This window comes from Salmo salar, chromosome ssa05 (assembly GCF_905237065.1).
Source record: "Salmo salar chromosome ssa05, Ssal_v3.1, whole genome shotgun sequence".
Lineage (NCBI taxonomy): Eukaryota > Metazoa > Chordata > Actinopteri > Salmoniformes > Salmonidae > Salmo > Salmo salar.
This window is the reverse complement of record NC_059446.1, coordinates 70,250,685-70,270,666: the sequence shown is the minus strand read 5'-3', so window position 1 is coordinate 70,270,666 and position 19,982 is coordinate 70,250,685. Positions and strand designations below refer to the sequence as shown.

At 47.3% G+C, this 19,982-nt stretch overlaps 2 protein-coding genes across 4 annotated transcripts in view; both read left to right on the top strand.

Annotated features, from left to right (window-relative positions):
* LOC106605723 (multiple epidermal growth factor-like domains protein 8) overlaps positions 1 to 13,394 on the top strand; it is a 31,678-nt gene extending 18,284 nt beyond the window's left edge. For all 3 annotated transcript variants that reach the window (XM_045718705.1, XM_045718703.1, XM_045718704.1), the window contains exons 23-43: positions 44 to 257; positions 505 to 748; positions 866 to 998; positions 1,089 to 1,339; positions 1,599 to 1,709; positions 1,826 to 1,944; positions 2,141 to 2,378; positions 2,545 to 2,716; positions 2,998 to 3,161; positions 3,323 to 3,458; positions 3,567 to 3,798; positions 3,978 to 4,104; positions 4,181 to 4,397; positions 4,499 to 4,713; positions 4,856 to 5,051; positions 7,078 to 7,246; positions 8,240 to 8,432; positions 8,639 to 8,809; positions 9,022 to 9,152; positions 9,925 to 10,057; positions 10,250 to 13,394. In XM_045718705.1, the coding sequence (XP_045574661.1) occupies positions 44 to 257; positions 505 to 748; positions 866 to 998; positions 1,089 to 1,339; positions 1,599 to 1,709; positions 1,826 to 1,944; positions 2,141 to 2,378; positions 2,545 to 2,716; positions 2,998 to 3,161; positions 3,323 to 3,458; positions 3,567 to 3,798; positions 3,978 to 4,104; positions 4,181 to 4,397; positions 4,499 to 4,713; positions 4,856 to 5,051; positions 7,078 to 7,246; positions 8,240 to 8,432; positions 8,639 to 8,809; positions 9,022 to 9,152; positions 9,925 to 10,057; positions 10,250 to 11,743 (5,060 nt within the window). In that variant the 3' untranslated portion in view covers positions 11,744 to 13,394. The remainder of the gene's footprint in view (positions 1 to 43; positions 258 to 504; positions 749 to 865; positions 999 to 1,088; positions 1,340 to 1,598; positions 1,710 to 1,825; positions 1,945 to 2,140; positions 2,379 to 2,544; positions 2,717 to 2,997; positions 3,162 to 3,322; positions 3,459 to 3,566; positions 3,799 to 3,977; positions 4,105 to 4,180; positions 4,398 to 4,498; positions 4,714 to 4,855; positions 5,052 to 7,077; positions 7,247 to 8,239; positions 8,433 to 8,638; positions 8,810 to 9,021; positions 9,153 to 9,924; positions 10,058 to 10,249) is intronic.
* An 830-nt stretch (positions 13,395 to 14,224) lies between these two features.
* On the top strand, positions 14,225 to 19,123 carry LOC106592382 (gastrula zinc finger protein XlCGF57.1-like). Its single transcript, XM_014183723.2, has 4 exons — positions 14,225 to 14,302; positions 16,663 to 16,944; positions 17,045 to 17,132; positions 17,314 to 19,123. Exons 2-4 carry the CDS (start codon positions 16,705 to 16,707, stop codon positions 18,759 to 18,761), a joined length of 1,776 nt encoding a protein of 591 aa, XP_014039198.1. The 5' UTR covers positions 14,225 to 14,302; positions 16,663 to 16,704; the 3' UTR covers positions 18,762 to 19,123.
* The last annotated feature ends 859 nt before the right edge of the window (positions 19,124 to 19,982 follow it).

Below are 19,982 nucleotides of genomic sequence, written 5' to 3'. Positions count from 1 at the left end.
TCTCTAATTAGTTAATGTGCTCTCTGTTCTCCCTTCTCCTCAGATTGGACAATGGGTCTCCAGTGTGAGCACTGTCGACCAGGGAGTTTTGGTTCTGCGCTGGCCGGGGGCGGGGGCTGTCTGCCCTGCCAGTGTAACGGCCATGGAGGCCCCCTCCTGGGCTACTGCCACAATCAGACAGGCCAATGCTACTGCACACACCACACCCAGGGACCACACTGTGAATCCTGCTTGCCTGGATACTACGGAGACCCCAGGTGAGGGGGACAGACAATGGACTCTGGATGGATGGATTTATTACCCCCAGTGAGGAAATTAGTTTTGCAGCATTACAAATAATAGGCATTCAGTAAAGGATCTGTTTTATAGAACAGTATGTGTACTGTGCATCAGCAACTAGTTGCTATGTGCTCTATAATTAAGAACCCGCTTCACTATATATTTGAATGTTTGAATTTCTCTCACTTAATGCATATCACTTATACAACTCTCTCTCCTCCTCAGGAATAATGGCACCTGTTTCCGTCAGTGTCAGGGGCGCTCTGTGATCCTGTCCCACCAGTCACCCCTCTCTGAGCTCCCTATCTCGTCCTCCCTGGGGTGGCGAGGGGGCGTCGGTGGGAAGGGGGGACTTTCCCACTGTCTGTGGGTCCTGTCTGTCTCTGAGAACCTGGCCCCCTGTGTGCCGGGCGAGCTGTGCCCTCCTGTGGCTCTCACCCTGCACCCAGACTCCTACACACAGTGCACTGTGAGTACTAACCACACACACTAACTCCTACAACAGACTGATGTTTATTGTGCTGTAGTGAACAGAGCCACCAGCATTCCCATGGCCTGAGATGTCTTTTCTGTCTCTCACACACAGAGCTCCTACGTTTACGTGTTTGACGGCCTGCCTCGTTTCTTGAGCAACGGGGTGGTGCACTCGGACCACAACCTGATTGGCGCGTTCTGTGGGGCGACCCGGACTCAGCCAATCACTGTGGAGGCCACTTCAGGTAACCTTAGCGATTTGTTTGTTAAAACTTCTATACATTTTTTATTGAAAGATTCCCTCTCTGATCCCTCTGTTTTTCTCTCTCTCCCAGGTGTGATCTCTGTGTACTTTGAGGCCAACGTCTCGTCCGACCGTCCTCAGGGTTTCAACGCCTCCTTCTGGGTGCGGCGCTGTCGCCAGGGTTCTGAGGCGGGGGAGGATGGGTCACCCGTATGCCAGGGAGGGGCGCAGTGCAGCGGGGGGCTGTGCCAGTGTACTCCGGGGTATGGGGGACCGTACTGCGACAGGCCCCTCTGTCCCGGGGGCTGTGGGCTAGCAGAGGGCCGAGGCTCCTGCAACTTGGTGAGAGGGACTGAACAGTAGCACTGTTACTGCAAGACAGTGTGAATGCTCATTGTTGTTTTGTCGGTGTTTTGATGTTTTCCTCTCTGTTTATCCTGTTCCTATATATTGCAGTCTCTTGTGTGTCTCTGTTAACCCTCTGTCTCTCTCTGTCATCTGTCTGTGTCTGTTTGTCTGTCTGGCTCGCTCTCTCTCTCTCTCTGTCTGTCTGTCTCTGTGTCTCTGTGTCTGTCTGTCTCTCTGTCTGTCTCTGTTTTAGTCTCTGGGAGTGTGTGTGTGTGCAGACGGTTGGGGCGGCTCTGACTGCGCCACTCCTCTGGACTCCAGCAGTCTAGTTTGGGAAACCCTACTGGACACACAGCTCACAGCGGTAAGAACCAGGCACACACACACACACACACACACACACACACACACACACACACACACACACACACACTCCCACCACAGAGTGTCACAGTGTTGAACTTCGCCCTCCCTTCACAGAACCAGGCCCACAGGTTCCTCCACCGGATGGGCCATTCTCTAGTGTCTGGACCCCAGGGGAACCTCTGGATGTATGGAGGCCTCTCTCTCTCAGAGGGCATCCTGGGAAACGTCTACAGGTGTGGGGGGGGGACTTTTTAATGGCTGTGTTTTTATTAGCGTTCATTTAAAGATGCCTTTTATGAGACAGCAATTTTGTTGTTGTAATTGTTTGAAATTACCAGTAACTCATATCAGTTAGTTTCTCTGATCTCTTCCCTCTCTGTGTTGATTGGTGGGTTCATGTCATCTCTCTGTGTTGATTGGTGGGTTCAGGTACTCTGTGTTGGAGCGGCGCTGGACTCAGATGCTGACCAGCTCAGTGGAGGAAGGCTCCACCCCCAGCCCCCGCTACCACCATGCCTCTGCCCTTCTGGCCAGTCACGAGCCTCTCTCCGACGCCCAGGGAGCCACTCACAACCTCATGCTGGTGGTGGGCGGTGTCACGCAGAAGGGCGTCGCCATGGATACGTGGAGCCTCAACCTCAGCAGTCTGGTGTGGAGACAGCACAAGGTCAGAGTTGGTTTGTTTGGTTTTAGCAATCCACCATATATATATATGAACAAAAAAACACTAAACATAAAATATTGGTAGTTAACTGTCAGCCTACACCCCACGATTCAATTTACTATAGACTTGTTCTATGTAACCAATTAGTCTGTGTCCTCTTCCCCCACAGAGCTCAGTGCTGCCACCGGTGGCAGGTCATACTCTAACGGTGCGTCGGGACACCTCTATGCTGCTCATCGGAGGTTACTCTCCAGAGAACGGCTTCAACCATCACCTGCTGGAGTTCAACATCCACTCTGGCAACTGGACCGTCACCCCCCACACCGGCACACCTCCTACAGGTCAGAAGGACCTATCTCCACCTGCACTCATTAACTCACTTAGTACCTGCCAATCTGGAAAGTCCTTACTCAGCTTTCGTGGAACCTCTCCCACTAAGTAGGCATAGAATATAAAGATTGAGGTGCATCCATTATGGTTGGAGCAAAGAGTTATTTCTGACACCATGAACTGTAAACTGCTGTCCCTTATGATGTTGCATAATTTACCCGTCTGTTTATTAACCCTTAACCCTCCTGTGTTGCCTCTTGACTGACTCCTGTGTGTCCTGTCCTCTCTTCAGGTCTGTATGGCCACTCGGCTGTGTACCACGAGCAGACGGACGCCGTGTACGTGTTCGGAGGCTACCGCTTCCACGTGGAGACAGTGGAGCCCTCAGGAGAGCTCTACAGTCTCTACTATGCCAACCTCACCTGGTCCCTACTGGTCCCCTCACAGGGGAATAAGGTAGGTAGTACCACGGCAGCTTTACCACGGCTTAACTAGCTTACCGGTATTTAAACAGCTTTTACATGTTCCCAGGCTGGCCTTAATTGATGACATCGTCATTATATCGTAACAATTTTTCTTAAATGAACACTGTTTTTTTTCTCCCTCTCTCTCCCCAGCCCCTGTCTCGTTTCTTCCACGCTGCAGCCCTGATAAAAGACACCATGGTGATCGTGGGAGGGAGGACAGGAGTAGAGGACTACAGCAACACAGTGTCTCTGTACCAGATCAACTGTAACACCTGGATACAGCCAGGTAACTGTGTGACTGACACTACATGTGACTAGCCAAAACACTGCATATATGCTCAGTTTGATGATGATGTGGAGATTATCCTAACGTTTCTCCCTTCCTCTCTCTCAGACTCGGCGGTGGGCGAGCCGGTTAACCGTTCAGTCTCTCTGGCCATGGTGGGCTGGGGTGGGCGGCTGTTCCTCTCTGGGGGGTTCAACGGGGTCACCCTGGGGCGTCTTCTCACCCTGACCCTTCCCTCTGACCCCTGTGCCTTGCTGCCCACGCCCGAGGCCTGCAACACCACCACAGGCAGCTGTGTCTGGTGCAGGGGCACCTGCGCCGCCTCCGATACCGCTGAGAGGTACAGCTATGGTTATCATGGGAATGATGTTGTTTCCAAGTTGTTGACTGTCTTTTATTTTGGAGGTGTTTCTTGGGGTTGTCACTTAGGGAAAGAATAAACATGATTACACAATCTCAGAATCAGTGACAAACTATTCCATCTCTCCCTATTTATGGTGTGTTGTCCCACTCTCTCAGACTGGGCTGTTCCATTGGTCAGTCTCCCTGCTCCCCCACCCCTCGTTTACCAGACCAGTGTCGCAGACTGAAGACCTGCAGCGAGTGTCTGGCACGCCACCCCAGGACCTTCTCTAGCCCCTCACAGGTAATACACACACGCAAACGCACACAAACACCAGCTCAGACAGTACACACACACACTAACCTCCCCTCTCTGTCAGTCCCAGTCTGCTCTGCAGTGTAAGTGGTGCACCAACTGTCCAGAGGGAGCATGCATCAGCAGTACAGTCAGCTGCACCTCCGAACACGACTGCAGGATCAACCAGAGAGAGATCTTCCTGTCCAGCAACTGTACTGAGACCAGCTGTGAGGCCTCCGACTGCCCCAAGTGCACCGCCTCAGGGAAGTGCATGTGGACACGCCAGTTCAAACGCACCGGTGAGAGACACCGCCATTCACCTTCTATTGCTAGGGACAGGAGTCTTGGGTTGACCACTAGACTAAGTTGTGGCTGGAATAACTGAGAACGGTTCCTCCAGGCGAGACCAGGCGCATCCTGAGTGTGAACCCCACCTACGACTGGACGTGCTTCAGCTACGCCCTGCTCAACGTGTCCCCCATGCAGGTGGAGTCCTCCCCCCCTCTGCCCTGCCCGCCCCCCTGCCACCACCTCAGCACCTGCAGCCTCTGCCTGGGCTCCCGGGGCTCAGATGGGGGCTGGCAGCACTGTGTGTGGAGCATGGCACTGCAGCAGGTAAGACGGAGACTGTGGGTGGATGGGGGGGTGTTTTAGGATCATATGTGTCTATTTTCTTCCTGAATGTATTTCTGCATTATAGCTTCAAAAACAAATGAATAAGATGATATTTCAGCCCTTCTTTCCCCCTCTCCTCCAGTGTGTGAGTCCGTCCTTCGTGCCTCTGCGCTGTGAGGCGGGTCAGTGTGGTCGTCTGCTGTCTGGTGGGGACTCCTGCTCCCCCCAGTGCGCCCAGCTCACCCAGTGCTCTCAGTGCATCGCCTGTCCCCAGTGTGGCTGGTGTGCTGCCCGGGGGGGCAACGGGGCTGGACGCTGCCAGCAGGGAGGCCTCGACGGTGAGGGGAACAGAATTGAATAGACCTTTAGAATATCCACTCCTGAACCCTTTAAAATTATAAACTTGGATTAGCTAAAACAACGTCCCATTGGAACACAGAAGTGATGGTTGCTCATAATTGGCCTCGGAACACCTATGTAGATATTCCATTAAAAATCAGCTGTTTCCAGCTACAATAGTAATTTACAACATTAACAATGTCTACACTGTCTTTCTGATCAATTTGATGTTATTTTAAAGGACAAAAAATGTTGCTTTTCTTTCAAAAACAGACATTTCTAAGTGACCCCAAACTTTTGTGTGTGTGTGTGTGTGTGTGTGTGTGTGTGTGTGTGTGTGTGTGTGTGTGTGTGTGTGTGTGTGTGTGTGTGTGTGTGTGTGTGTGTGTGTGTGTGTGATCTCAGCAAAAAAAGAAAGTCCCTTTTTCAGGACCCTGTCTTTCAAAGATAATTCATAATCAAAATAACTTCACAGATCTTCATTGTAAAGGGTTTAAACACTATTTCCCATACTTGTTCAATGAACCATAAACAATTAATGAACATGCTCCTGTGGAACGGTCGTTAAGACACTAACAGCTTACAGAAGGCAGGCAATTAAGGTCACAGTTATGAAAACTTAGGACACTAAAGAGGCCTTTCTACTGACTCTGAAAAACACCAAAAGAAAGATCCCCAGGGTCCCTGCTCATCTGCGTGAACGTGCCTTAGGCATGCTGCAAGGAGGCATGAGGACTGCAGATGTGGCCAGGGCAATAAATTGCAATGTCCGCACTGTGTGACGCCTAAGACAGCGCTACAGGGAGACAGGACGGACAGCTGATCGTCCTCGCAGTGACATACCACGTGTAACAACAGCTGCACAGGATCGGTACATCCGAACATCACACCTGCGGGACAGGTACAGGATGGCAACAACAATTGCCCAAGTTACACCAGGAACGCACAATCCCTCCATCAGTGCTCAGACTGTCAGCAATAGGCTGAGAGAGTCTGGGCTGAGGGCTTGTAGGCCTGTTGTAAGGCAGATCCTCACCAGACATCACCGGCAACAACGTCACCTATGGGCACAAACCCACCATCGCTGGACCAGACAGGACTGGCAAAACTGCTCTTCACTGACTTGTCGCGGTTTTGTCTCACCAGGGGTGATGGTCGGATTCGCGTTTATCGTCGAAGGAATGAGCGTTACACCGAGGCCTGTACTCTGGAGCGGGATCGATTTGGAGGTGGAGGGACCGTCATGGTCTGGGGCGGTGTGTCACAGCATCATCGGACTGAGCTTGTTGTCATTGCAGGCAATCTCAACACTGTGCGTTACAGAGAAGACATCCTGCTCCATCATGTGGTACCCTTCCTGCAGGCTCATCCTGACATGACCCTCCAGCATGACAATGCCACCAGATGTAGTGCTCGTTTTGTGCGTGAATTCCTGCAAGTCAGGAATGTCAGTCTTCTGCCATGGCCAGCGAAGAGCCTGGATCTCAATCCCATTGAGCACGCCTGGGACCTGTTGGATCGGAGGGTGAGGGCTAGGGCCATTCCCCCCAGAAATGTCTGGGAACTTGCAAGTGCCTTGCTGAAAGAGTGGGGTAACATCTCACAGCAAGAACTGGCAAATCTGGTTCAGTCCATGAGGAGGAGATGCACTGCAGTACTTAATGCAGCTGGTGGCCACACCAGATACTGACTTACTTTTGATTTTGACCCCCCCTTTGTTCAGGGATACATTATTCCATTTATGTTAGTCACATGTCTGTGGAACTTGTTCAGTTTATATCTCAGTTGTTGAATCTTATGTTCATACAAATATTTACACATGTTAAGTTTGCTGAAAATAAACGCAGTTGACAGTGAGAGGACTTTTTTTTTACTGAGTTTATATTAAATTAATGAAATATAAGAGCGTTATAGAATATAACTTTATTGTCCAACATTTATGGTTATATTCTCTACTCCCACTAACTATTTCAAGTTACCTCTTCTCCTCACTTTCCCCTGTGTGTGTGTGCGTGCATGTGTCAGGTGTGAGTGAGGGAGTGTGTCCCCAGAGAAACAGCAGCTGGTCCTTCCTCCACTGCCCAGAGGAGGATGAGTGTGCCAACGGCCACCACCACTGTAACATCACCCAGGACTGCCATGACCTGACCCAGGGATACCACTGCACCTGCAAGCAGGGCTACGTTCTCAGCCGGTAGGAAGCCACACGTCACAATCATCATTAACGGCAGAAGAAGTAGCACTTGGATACCTCAGCAGCAATACACACACAACCTCATCATCATTACATCATCATCACAATCATCAGTACTACCACTCCACCTGTCCTTCAAACATGGCTACATATTCAGTTGGTATACATACATAGTATCCTGTAAAGGTTCTACAGCTGTACCATTGAGAGCATATTGACTGGCTGCATCACTGCTTGGTATGGCATCCAGGACATCTATATCAGGAGGTGTGAAAAGAAGGCCTGGAAAATCGTCAAAGACCCCAACCACCCAAGTCATTGACTATTTTCCCTGCTGCCTTATGGCAAGAGCTACCGGTGTATCAAGTCTGACACCAACAGGCTCTTGAACAGCTTCTATACCCAAACAATTAGACTGATAATTAGCTAACAGAATAGCGACACAGACTGAGTTTGTCTTGTATCTTCATTGACCTTTTATTTCAATATTTGCACTGTCTCTATGCACAGTCACAGGGCCCTACACACTTACACACTGTCACTCCAACACACACACTCACTTCATCATCTGCTCACTCAGACATAATATGCACATACATTTATACTGACTCTACACACCCACTCACATACAAGCTGCTACTACTCTGTTTATCTTAAATCCTGTTGCCTAGTCCCTTTTTCCCTATACATATCTACCTCCATCACTCCAGTATCCCTGCACATGTAAATATGGTATTGGAACTGACTTGTATATAGTATCCTTCTTGCTTACTTTATTGCGTATTTCATATTTCCTCTTCTTATTTCTTGTTTTTTTTCTAGTAATACATTAATTATTGCATTGTTGGGTTTTGACTTTGCAAGAAAGGCATTTGACTGTACTTGTGTATGTGACATTGAAACTTGATAACAAACAGGGCTACATATTCAGTAGGTATACATCCATAGTATCCGTTTAAGTTGCTCCTCTTTCTCTCTACTCCCTCTCTGCAGTGTGTCAGGCCAGTGTGAGCCGGTGTGCGCTCAGGGCTGTGTCAACGGGACCTGCGTGTCCCCGGGAGTGTGTCAGTGTCACTTTGGCTTTGTGGGGGACAACTGCTCGTCTCAGTGTCGCTGTAACAAACACAGCAACTGTAAAGGAGTGTCTGAGCCTGACAAGTGTCTGGAGTGTAAAAACAACACTATGGTGAGTGCGGCAGACACACACATACACACACACATACAAACACAGTATTTCAACTGTAAGATTATGCATGTCACAGCCCAATGTGTTTCTTGAGTGCCAAAACACTAGTGACACACTGGTGCTGATCCCAGGTCAGATTCCCAGTTCATTCAGTGTATCATAAACTGATGATTATGTGGTTTGTGGCTCTCTTTCTCCTGTTCCAGGGTGATCACTGTGAGAAGTGTAAGCCCCTGTATGTGGGGTCGGCGGTGGGTGGGGGGACGTGTCGCCCCTGTCGGGAGTTCTGCAGGGGGAACAGCGCAGTGTGTCTGTCCCGGGACGAACACAAGAGGGCGCTAGACCACCCCCAAGACCACCCTCTGGACCCAGACAGCGTAAGTGACACACTGTCTGTTTTAGTTCATTTATGTTCTCTCCATCTTGCTTTGAGTTTAGTAATGGGTTACTTTTGATCTGATCAACAGCATCTTTTGTGGTTATATCATGATTTATGTGCTAGCTAGAAACTCACTGTGTAGGAACAGGTATATCATCTTGGATGTCATTTAGCTACATTTCTCTTGTTGAACTCCCTCTCCTTTATCAGATTGTTCAGTGGGTGTCGGAGGGTCCTACAGAGGACTCAGCGGTTTGTGTGAGCTGCCAGAACAACAGCGTGGGGGACAAGTGTGAGAGCTGCCTCAGCGGCTACTTCCTACTGCAGGGGAACTGTGACAAGTGAGTAGTGATTCCTTTAAAATTAACTAGCCACATCTAATTCACTTGTAATCAGTGGTGGAAAAAGTACTAAAATCTCATTCTCGAATAAAAGTAAAGATACCTTAATATAAAATGGCTCGAGTAAAAGTGAAAGTAACCTAGTAAAATACTACTTGAGTAAAAGTATTTGTATCAACAGTAAAAGTATGAATAAGTTAAAATTCCTTATATTAAGCAAACCAGACGGCACAATTTTTCTTTTTTCTTTTATTTACGGAAGCAAGGGTAACACTCAGACATCATTTCAAAGCAAAGCATTTGTGTTTAGTGAGTCTGGCAGATCAGAGGCAGTAGGGATGACCATGGATGTTCTCTTGATAAGTGTGTGTGAATTGGACGATTTTCTGTCCTGCTAAGCATTGAAAATGTAACGAGAACTTTTGAGTGTCAGGGGAAAAGTATGGAGTAAAAAGAACATAATTTAATTTGGGAATATAGTGAGGTAAAAGTTGTCAAAAATATAAAAAGGAAAGTAAAGTACAGATACCCCAAATAACTACTTAAGTAGTACTTGAAAGTATTCTTACTTAAGTACTTTACACCACTGCTTGTAATTAATGGATGAAAGGGACATGGAGCCATATTGTGGTGTTCACACCCATCCGACTTTTCACTTTTCCAGACTGTGCACTTCAGAAGAGTGTTCATGATGGAGTGATTCTGTAAAAATCACTTCGGAGGGCTGAATCCTACAGAAAGCTGAAATCCTATTTGTTTCTCCCACCTGCAGGTGTCAGTGTAACGGCCATGCAGACACGTGTAATGAACATGACGGCACAGGCTGCCCATGTCAGAACAACACAGAGACCTCTTCCTGCCTCAGCAGCCCGCAGAGCGACAGGAAGGACTGCTACAGAACACAGGTATGGATAGGATGGTGCAGGCACTAAACACAGTTTACAAGCAGGTATACTGATACAGCAGGGGGAGTTCTGAATAAGGACACCTTGATTTTCCTGATTGTAAAGATCACATCCATATACAGACAATAAGCACAGTACTTACATGCTCTTGTATTTGTTGTTTCTTCTCCCTATCTGGAATCCTCCACGCAGTGCGCCAAGTGCAAAGACTCCTTCAACGGCACACCGGTGAACGGGCGCCAGTGCTACCGGCAGTTCAACGTGGACAATGAGTGCTGCTTCGACCCCACCTCTCAGACAAACTGCTTCCACGACCCCACCATCCGCAATCTGCCCAAGGGACGCACCGTCTTCTTCGCTGCCCAGCCAAAGTTCACCAACGTGGACATCCGGGTCACCATCGACGTGACCTTTGGGGAGGTGGAAGTGTACGTGTCCAACTCCCATGACACCTTCATCGTAGAAGTGGACCTCCACACAGGCATCCACGCCATCAAGATCGAGGATGAGTCGGCGGCCCGATGTGGGGCGAGCGGAGGGGATAAGGAGACGCCTCCATCACCTATGAAGGTGTTTGCCAACTCCTCATCCAGCCTGGGTGGGCCCATGCCCCCCAACACCCCCCTGCAGCTCCACGCCAAGCCCCAGGGGGCGGACAGGGAGGTACGGGAGGCCAAGACAGAGGGGCTCATCTCCTACATCACGGTGTGGAAGCCCCAGACTGTGCTGATTGTTCGAGGTGTCCGTGACCGTGTGGTCATCACCTTCCCCCATGAGGTCCACTCCCTGAAGTCCAGCCGCTTCTACATCGCCCTGCGCGGTGTAGGTACTGAGGAGAGACGGGGCGAGTCCCAGGGCCTGCTCTTCCTCCGCCAAGACCAGGCCCACATCGACCTGTTCGTCTTCTTCTCTGTTTTCTTCTCCTGCTTCTTCCTCTTCCTCTCCGTCTGCGTCCTCCTCTGGAAGATCAAGCAGTTCATGGACTTCCGCCGAGAGCAGAGGCGTCATATCCAGGAAATGACCAAGATGGCGTCCAGGCCCTTCGCCAAGCTCACTGTCTATTTGGAGCCAGAGGAGCCCCAGCTCATCTACCTGCCCTCCACAGGGGGCGGAGGGGTGGGGGGCAGTGCCGTGTCCCTGGCTCATGCACGCACAGGCAAATCCGGGGGGCGAGTTGGCCAGAGGGGGCGAGCTGGAGCCGTCTCCTACAAACACGAGCCAGGCTCCGGCCCCACCATCCACCACCACCACCTTACCCTGGGTGGAGGGGGCAACAGTGGGCAACATCTGCCCCTGCATTACCTCAACACCCACCACTATGTCCCCACCAACACCACGGCCTCGCACCACCACCACCACCCATCCTCCCACAGCGGCTACCAGCACTTCTGCCGCTCCGACCCCTTCCTGTCCCAGCTCATGGGCTTCTCCTACTCCACCTTCAAGGTGGGGCCCATCACCCTGGAGCCCACGGATGATGGCATGGCCGGGGTGGCCACGGTCCTCATCCAGCTGCCGGGGGGTATCCTGGCCCCTAATCGCGCCTGCCTGGGGTCCGCCCTGGTCACACTACGGCAGAACCTCCAGGAGTACTGTGGTCATGGCAATGGAGGGGGACACCCCGGGGCGGGAGGGGGGCGCAAAGGCCTGCTAGGGCATCAGCACCTCACCACCATGGCTATGTAGAGAAGAGAGGGGGAGAAAGGAAAAAGAAAGTGGGTCAGAGAGAGAGGGGTATGTGGTGGGGTGGTAGTAACATGTTAAGAGGTTAGAAGAGAGATGGGGAGTTACATGAAAAAGGCCATACAGGAGAAAGTTGTATAAGAGCCTGTTGAAGTTGATAGGATCGTACCTTTATTTACTGTTTCAATATTGATTGTCTTTTATTCCGTTATGTATCGCTTTATTTCAAACGCTATACGTGAATAGAATGCACAACAACTGCACGTTATATCAGCTCAACCATTCAGTTGCATCCTGTCTGCGTCCGCTATCGAGGTATGAGTGCAGTCGACAACCAGAGACTTTTGCTGCACTGTCGTTTTTTGGAATGACCAATAAAAGTAGGGATGATAACTACTGGCGTTGGAACCAACATGTGCTTTATACCCCAAAAAGTAGCAATCAAACATTGCCATTAAAAACAAGAGATAGAAGGCTTAGTCCGCCTGGATGTGCAACATCGAATTGACAGGATATGAATAAAGAAAAAGTGATGCTTGTTTGTCAGATGTTTTTTATATCATGGCAGTAATGATGAGTGAAGTTAATTATAAGTTAATATATGGCAGGCTTTTAAGCTACGTGTCAAGTATACATTTGTGCATGTTCATTCACACGACCAGTTACATGGTTCTTTATCGGTTGTTGTATTTGTTTCTTTGCTCGTCTGTCTCCAGTTCTTATGCATTTGTGAACTCCCAGGCCTACACTTAACAATCCTGTTGTGTATGTCACCACTTTTGACACATTTCATGTCTGTTTTAAATAGATTTTGTAACAAATGAAGGATTTATCAAACTTCTGTCCCTGTAGCCATTGTATGAGTGGATAACATAACATACTATGTATTGTTTATGTTATAAAAGGCTTTTATTTCAGTTCTTTGATATGAACTGTATGTTAACTTTTATGGTTTTGTTTTTAGCTCTTTTGATTGGATGATTTTTATCAGCCAATGAGGGCTATGATTAGAACTGAATTAACTTTTTGGATTTGTCTTGTGACAAATGGAACACGAAAACAATTAATTGTATGTAAATTATGTCAGATTTATAATGGAGACAAAGGAAAGGGACAAGATATGTGCAAAGCTGCATCTTCCTGGTGAAAGATAACATGAATGAAAAAGGTCTTTTATTTTCAAGGAGGGTGTGTTAAAAAAAAATTGTTAGATGTTTTTTGCACTCTTAAGAAGGACATTTTCTTCGGTTTCTCATATGAATCACTACACGATGAATCCCCCCATTATCTTGGAACAATCTGAATGGTGCTAGTGGATACACTACACAAAACAACCAGTCATTCAGAGAGATTTCTTATTTACGTGTATTTAATCGAATATATTTTTGTTGTAACAGCTTTCTTGTTTAGTAGCATTGCTCCTAATTGAGTTAAATTGTAACACTATCTTCAGCTACCCTCGAGTCTGGTCACAAGCATTATTACACTGGTTACATTGTTCTTGTCTTGTATTTGTTTGTTTACATTTTTCATTTGCTCGTTTTTTTTATTTATTAGGGAACAAGTGATTTACATAAGATTGTTGCCTGCCAGGCTCTTTGTCCTGGTGATAAGTAGGCGACAATATTAAAAGTCCAGGAAAGATGGCACACTATTGTGGTTTTCTTGAGCATGTTTTCTTTTACGTGGAATAAGAGAGACATCGGTTGAGGTGGACTAATTATATTCAATTCATGTCTGTTCAACACATATCATTGAAATAGCGTCAAATTCCTTGGTTGGAGACCATTTTATCCTGTTACGTCATCATTGGGGGAAGACTATAGGCGTTCGAAAATTCGCTCTATTTCCCATTTCAGAGCGCAGAATAACTGATGAATTTACGAACGCTCAACACCGGTTGAATAGGGCCGGTGTCAGCAAACAACGGCAAAAAAAAAAGCTTAATTCAATTGTTGCCAGCAGCACAGTTACAGTCACCAACGCACTGGATAAAATGAAAACCGCATAACCAGCTCTGCTAGGGCAAGTAAAATGGTCAGAGAGGTGTTATATCAATTGTTTTGGAAGTAACTGGCTTACTTCAGCCAGTTAGCTTGGGTGCTTGACTGCCGTTGTGAGGTCAGATGGCTCGGATCAACCCTACACCTCGGCCAGAGCGTCCAGGGTGCGCTCTAAACGCCCCGACAGCGAAAAGCTCTGAATTTACTAAAGGACAATATGACAGTTAAATAATGGTTCAAATGAACCCCCCAAAAATGTACAAATATTCTGAATTTACGAACGCACCCTATAATGGACACTCCTGGCCTGCAGTGCAAACCGATAGGCTATTTAATTTCAGAATTGGTTACAATTATGTTAATGGTCAGATTTAGATTATATTGGCTCATGGTTTTCAGGTCAGTCGGTACCCACACTTTTCTGCGAGTGTCCCTTTTAAAATACTCATCAGTCAGCAGACTAAATCTTTCTACATGATTACCTGATTGGTCAGTTTACACCCATGCCAAGGAAGTGCAAACAGTTCTTCCGGTCAGTGTTTGGTTTGAATCGAAGAAGGTAAGTGAAGTTATTTTGCGTAGAAAACAAATGTTTACTCACATCGTTAAACGTTAGGTGGGTGACCATTGTCAAATGTAGCCAAACAAGCTAAGTAGGAAGCTGCATAATTTGGTTTATCCAAGTTTCACCAAAACCACGTGATATGTGTTTTTGTAGCTAGCTCACTCCGTTTTCAACAAAAAAATCCATCTTCTAGCTAGATTCTAGACAGCTATCACCGTAAGTTCAATTAAACGCCGTTTGAAATAGCTGCTTGTCCCTTTTTAATAGCCGGGCAAAGGCACACATGTCAGCAAATATGCGCCTGTTTCAAATAAACGCCAGGTTTAAATGAGTTGTTTAAACTAGGTAAACAATTCGTGTTAACCACTTAATGTTTTGATTTGTTGGGTTTAAATGATTCAGTAATGACTTACTGGCGCTTATATCGCCAGAAAGAAACTGCTAGTACATATCCATACAAATCGTGGCGAAAGTAATAACTGGCGAAAATGTAATTTCCCAAAAAAATTCAGTCCAATTCATTTTTTACAATTTTTAATACGCATACTAAGACAAAGGAAACCATAGTGTGTAAGTGATAACACGTTAGTTCAGGAAATGAAGAAATTGATAAATGCTGGAAGTGAACACTGGAATTAAACAATTAACTATGCAAACTGTGTGCATAAAGAAAATACACTGAAAATGCAACCATTTCTAAGATTTTACTGAGTTATAAGGAAATCGGTCAATTGAAATAAATTCTTGGGCCCTAATCTAGGAATTTCACATGACTGGGAATACAGATATTTGTCGGTCACATATACAAAAAAAATGGTAGGGTCGTGAATCAGAAAATCTGTCTGTATTTAGTGTGACCACCATTTGCGTCATGCAGTGCGACACATCTCCTTCGTATAGAGTTGATCAGGCTGTTGATTGTGGCCTGTGGAATGTTGTCCCACTCGTCTTCAATGGCTGTGTGAAGTTGCTAGATATTGGCGGGAACTGGAACACGCTGTTGTACACAACGATCCAGATCATCCCGAACAGGCTCAATGGTTGACATGTCTGAGTATGTAGGCCATGGAAGAACTGGGACATTTTCAGCTTCTAGGAATTGTGTACAGATCCTTACGTCATGGGGCTGTGAAGAAACATGAGGTTAATGTGGCGGATGAATGGCACGACAACGTGCCTCAGGATCTTGTCACGGTATCTCTGTGCATTCAAATTGCCAATTATAAAAATGCAGTTGTGTTCATTGTCTGTAGCTTATGCCGTAACCCCACCGCCACCATGGGGCAAGTTGACATCGGCAAACTGCTCGCCCACACGCCGTACACGCTGTCTGCCATCTGCCCGGTACAGTTGAAACCAATATCACGCTCCCTCAACTTGAGACACCTGTGGCATTGTTGTATGACAAAACTGCACCTTTTAGTGGCCTTTTATTGTCCCCGGCACAAGGTGCACCTGTGTAATTATGTGTATGGTCCCGTGTGGCTCAGTTGGTTAAGCAGGGTGCTTTCAACACCAGGATTGTGGGCTCAATTCCCACCGGGGACCAGTACGGAGAAGAAAAAAACTATGAAATGTATGCACTCACGACTAAGTCGCTCTGGATAAGAGTGTCTGCTAAATGACTAAAATGTAAATGTAATCATGCTGTTTTAATCAGCTTCTTGATGTGCCACACCTGTCAGGTGGATGGATTATCTTGGCAAAGGAGAAATGCTCACCAACAGGGATGTAAACAAATTTGTGCAACATTTTTTTGAGAAATAAGCTTTTTGTACATAAGAAATTTGTGATCTATTATTTTAGCTCATGAAACATAGGACCAACACTTTTTTTGCGTTCATATTTTTGTTCAGTGTAGATGCCTTGCTCAAATAGAATCCTGTCTCTAATAATAGCCTATTATGTAGAGTGATTTAATAAAATAAATGCCTGTGCCATTTAATTCGAGTTATGGTAATTTAAGACCACTAGCCTTGTTAGTTGAGTGTTTCAACTTTTGGCTAATAATGCAGAATTGTGTGTAGTCATCATTGCCTAGCGGCCTAAGTTTGCAGTGTGTGTTTGTGTGGGTGTGTATATAGGCTGTTTTGGTCCCGGATACTCTTTTCATGGCACTTCGATACAAAGTGATTTTTCATAGCAGGTAAGGAGAGCATTTTCCTAACCTTAACCACAGTCTCCTAACCTGCTACGTTAATTATCCTAACCTGCTGTCTGTTCTCCTAACCTGCTACGAAAAAGTCACAAAATGTCGAAGTGCCATGAGAAGAGTTTCCCTTATGGTTCCTGACCTAGTCTAGCTCATCTTGGTTAATGAGCATCAGCCTAAAACTGCTTCTCTTTTCACTCAGAATGCCAGTAAGGAGGATATTAGAGGCACTTTAGTCAACAAGATGAAGATCAAACAACGTTCAAAAACTAAACCACTGCACAAAAAAACCATGGGGACTAAACGCCATGGAAACCTGGGTATAACACAAACAGAACATGAACCACAATCAGGTGATGACTCTACCGGCAGAGATGAATCAGATTGTACCCAAGCCCTCTCAAAGAGCACCAGTTCAACTCATCATTCAGATTCTAGTCCACTCCACAAGGATCCTGTGGTAGTGCTAACCAGGTTGGCTGAGGTAAGTAGGATTAGTGTTTTCTAATGTGTCTAGTATCGTGGCAAGATCATTAAGATTGTTAATGCATACTAGTAGTTTCTGTATCTTTCTAATCCATAAGGTGGTGGTTAAGACACTTCTGAAAGACATTAAAGTGTGTTTGGTGAAGGAGGAGACGGATGTCAGGAAGGATGAAGACGACCATGGAGGCATGACATTCTGTTTAACATACTCCAGTCTACTCCCAACAGTGCAGTTTAAATGGGTGATGGTTACTGGAACATTCATATTAATATCGGCAAGGACTATTGAATGAGGAAAATTACATTTGCCATTTTTTTCTCCCCTCTTATCGTACCCACCTCTTCTCCCTCTATCCCTCACTCTCAGGTTCTCCTCAGTTCTTTCCTTGTCCACACTGCACCATCTCCTTCACTGACTGTTACTTCCTGGAGAACCACATCAAGACCAAACACCAGAAGCAGTACCTGGCCATGTTGAAAAGCCAAGTCTCAAAGAGTAAAAGAGTGTACGGCCCCACACACAGCTGTCCCCACTGTAGCTGCATGTTCCATACACCACGACAGCTAGACATCCACACCCGCCAGGCCCACCCCTCTGACCGTCCCCAGAAACCTGCCCCTCCCCGGAGAACTGGCCGTCCCCACAGGGTTCAGGAGAAATTCCACACCTGCCCACAGTGTTCCCGCAGATTCAAGTACCTGGGCAGCCTGCTGAAGCACTGCAAGAGTTTGCACAAAATGGCCGTTGTTCTCACCGATGGACACATCAGTTGCGCAAACTGTGAGAAGAGCTTTGAGAATTGCTGGGGTCTGGGGCCTCACCGGTGTCATGAACCAGAGGGCAATAAACCTAAGGACGCTAAACAGATGGTCTGTAAGGAAGTCGGCTTCCAATGCTTAGATTGTGGCAAGATCCTCACTACTCCTACGAGCCTGAACACTCACATGCGCATCCACACTGGAGAAAAGCCTTATGTCTGCAAGGAGTGCGGCAAGCGCTTCTCAGGTACAGGCGCTTACCGTTATCACTTGTTAATACACAATGGGGTCAAGCCATTCAAATGTCAGGACTGCGGGAAGGATTTCAAACAGAAGTACCTCCTCAGGAAGCACATGACTGTTCACTCTGGTGAGAGGAAGTACTCCTGCTCCCAATGCGACAGGCAGTTTGCATACCGGGAGAGTCTGAAGCTTCACCTGCGCACACACTCAGGGGCGAGACCTTTCAAATGTACTGTGTGTGGTAAAGACTTTGCTGACAAAGGTTATCTGAAGATGCATCTGAAGATCCACAACAACCAGAAAAACTACCATTGTGGGGTTTGTGGGCAGAAGTTCATAAGGATTGGGGTGCTGAACGTACACCTGCGCTCACACACCGGTGAGAGGCCTTACCACTGCACAGTGTGTGACAAGCAATTTGCCCGACTCGACCACCTGAAGAACCACCAGCGCACTCACACAGGTGAGAAACCATACACCTGTACCGAGTGCGGTAAAAGCTTCACTCAGTCTGGAGATCTGACTAAACACAAGCGCCTCCACACTGGGGAGAGGCCATTTGAATGTTCTGAATGCCACAAACGCTTTATCTGCTCTGCTTCTCTGACCCTGCACGTGAGGACCCACACTCACCGTGACGTAAAGCCATACTCCTGCCAAGAGTGTGGGAAGAGCTTTTATGAACAGAGTCATGTGAACGGCCACATGAAAATCCACAAGGGGAAACGTTTTTCCTGCCCCCACTGCTTTATCAGCTTTGCTCGCAAGTCCAACCTCTCCAAACACCTGCTTAGACGTCATAAACCTAAATGATAATGATGTATTTTTTTTAACCTTTTATGAAACTCAGTTACTCTTATGAATTAATAGGAGGAGAGTCTGATCTCTTTAGTCAGTGATCGATGTGTGACAACAAATGCTAACAAAATTTTGCCCTCCTGTTTATGATAACGCCACAATGTTTTAGCAGTCCTCCAGTTGGGTCACACAGTGAGCTCCATGTATTGGCACAGTGACATGTTTTGTTTCTCTTGCAGCACTTTGGATTCCAAATTATACACTGCTCAAAAAAATGAAGGGAACACTAAAATAACACATCCTAGATCTGAATGAATGAAATAATCTTATTAAATACTTTTTTTTTTACATAGTTGAATGTGCTGACAACAAAATCACACACAAATAATCAATGGAAATCCAATTTGTCAACCCATGGAGGTCTGGATTTGGAGTCACACTCAAAATTAAAGTGGAAAACCACACTATAGGCTGATCCAACTTTGATGTAATGTCCTTAAAACAAGTCAAAATGAGGCTCAGTAGTGTGTGTGGCCTCCACGTGCCTGTATGACCTCCCTACAACGCCTGGGCATGCTCCTGATGAGGTGGCGGATGGTCTCTTGAGGGATCTCCTCCCAGACCTGGACTAAAGCATCCGCCAACTCCTGGACAGTCTGTGGTGTGGCGTTGGTGGATGGAGCGAGACATGATGTGCTCAATTGGATTCAGGTCTGGGGAACGGGCGGGCCAGTCTATAGCATCAATGCCTTCCTCTTGCAGGAACTGCTGACACACTCCAGCCACATGAGGTCTAGCATTGTCTTGCATTAGGAGGAACCCAGGGCCAACCGCACCAGCATATGGTCTCACAAGGGGTCTGAGGATCTCATCTCGGTACCTAATTGCAGTCAGGCTACCTCTGGCGAGCACATGGAGGGCTGTGCGGCACCCCAAAGAAATGCCACCCCACACCGTGACTGACCCACCACCAAACCGGTCATGCTGGAGGATGTTGCAGGCAGCAGAACGTTCTCCACGGCGTCTCCAGACTCTGTCACGTCTGTCACATGTGCTCAGTGTGAACCTGCTTTCATCTGTGAAGAGCACAGGGCGCCAGTGGCGAATTTGCCAATCTTGGAGTTCTCTGGCAAATGCCAAACGTCCTGCACGGTGTTGGGCTGTAAGCACAACCCCCACCTGTGGACATCGGGCCCTCATACCACCCTCATGGAGTCTGTTTCTGACCGTTTGAGC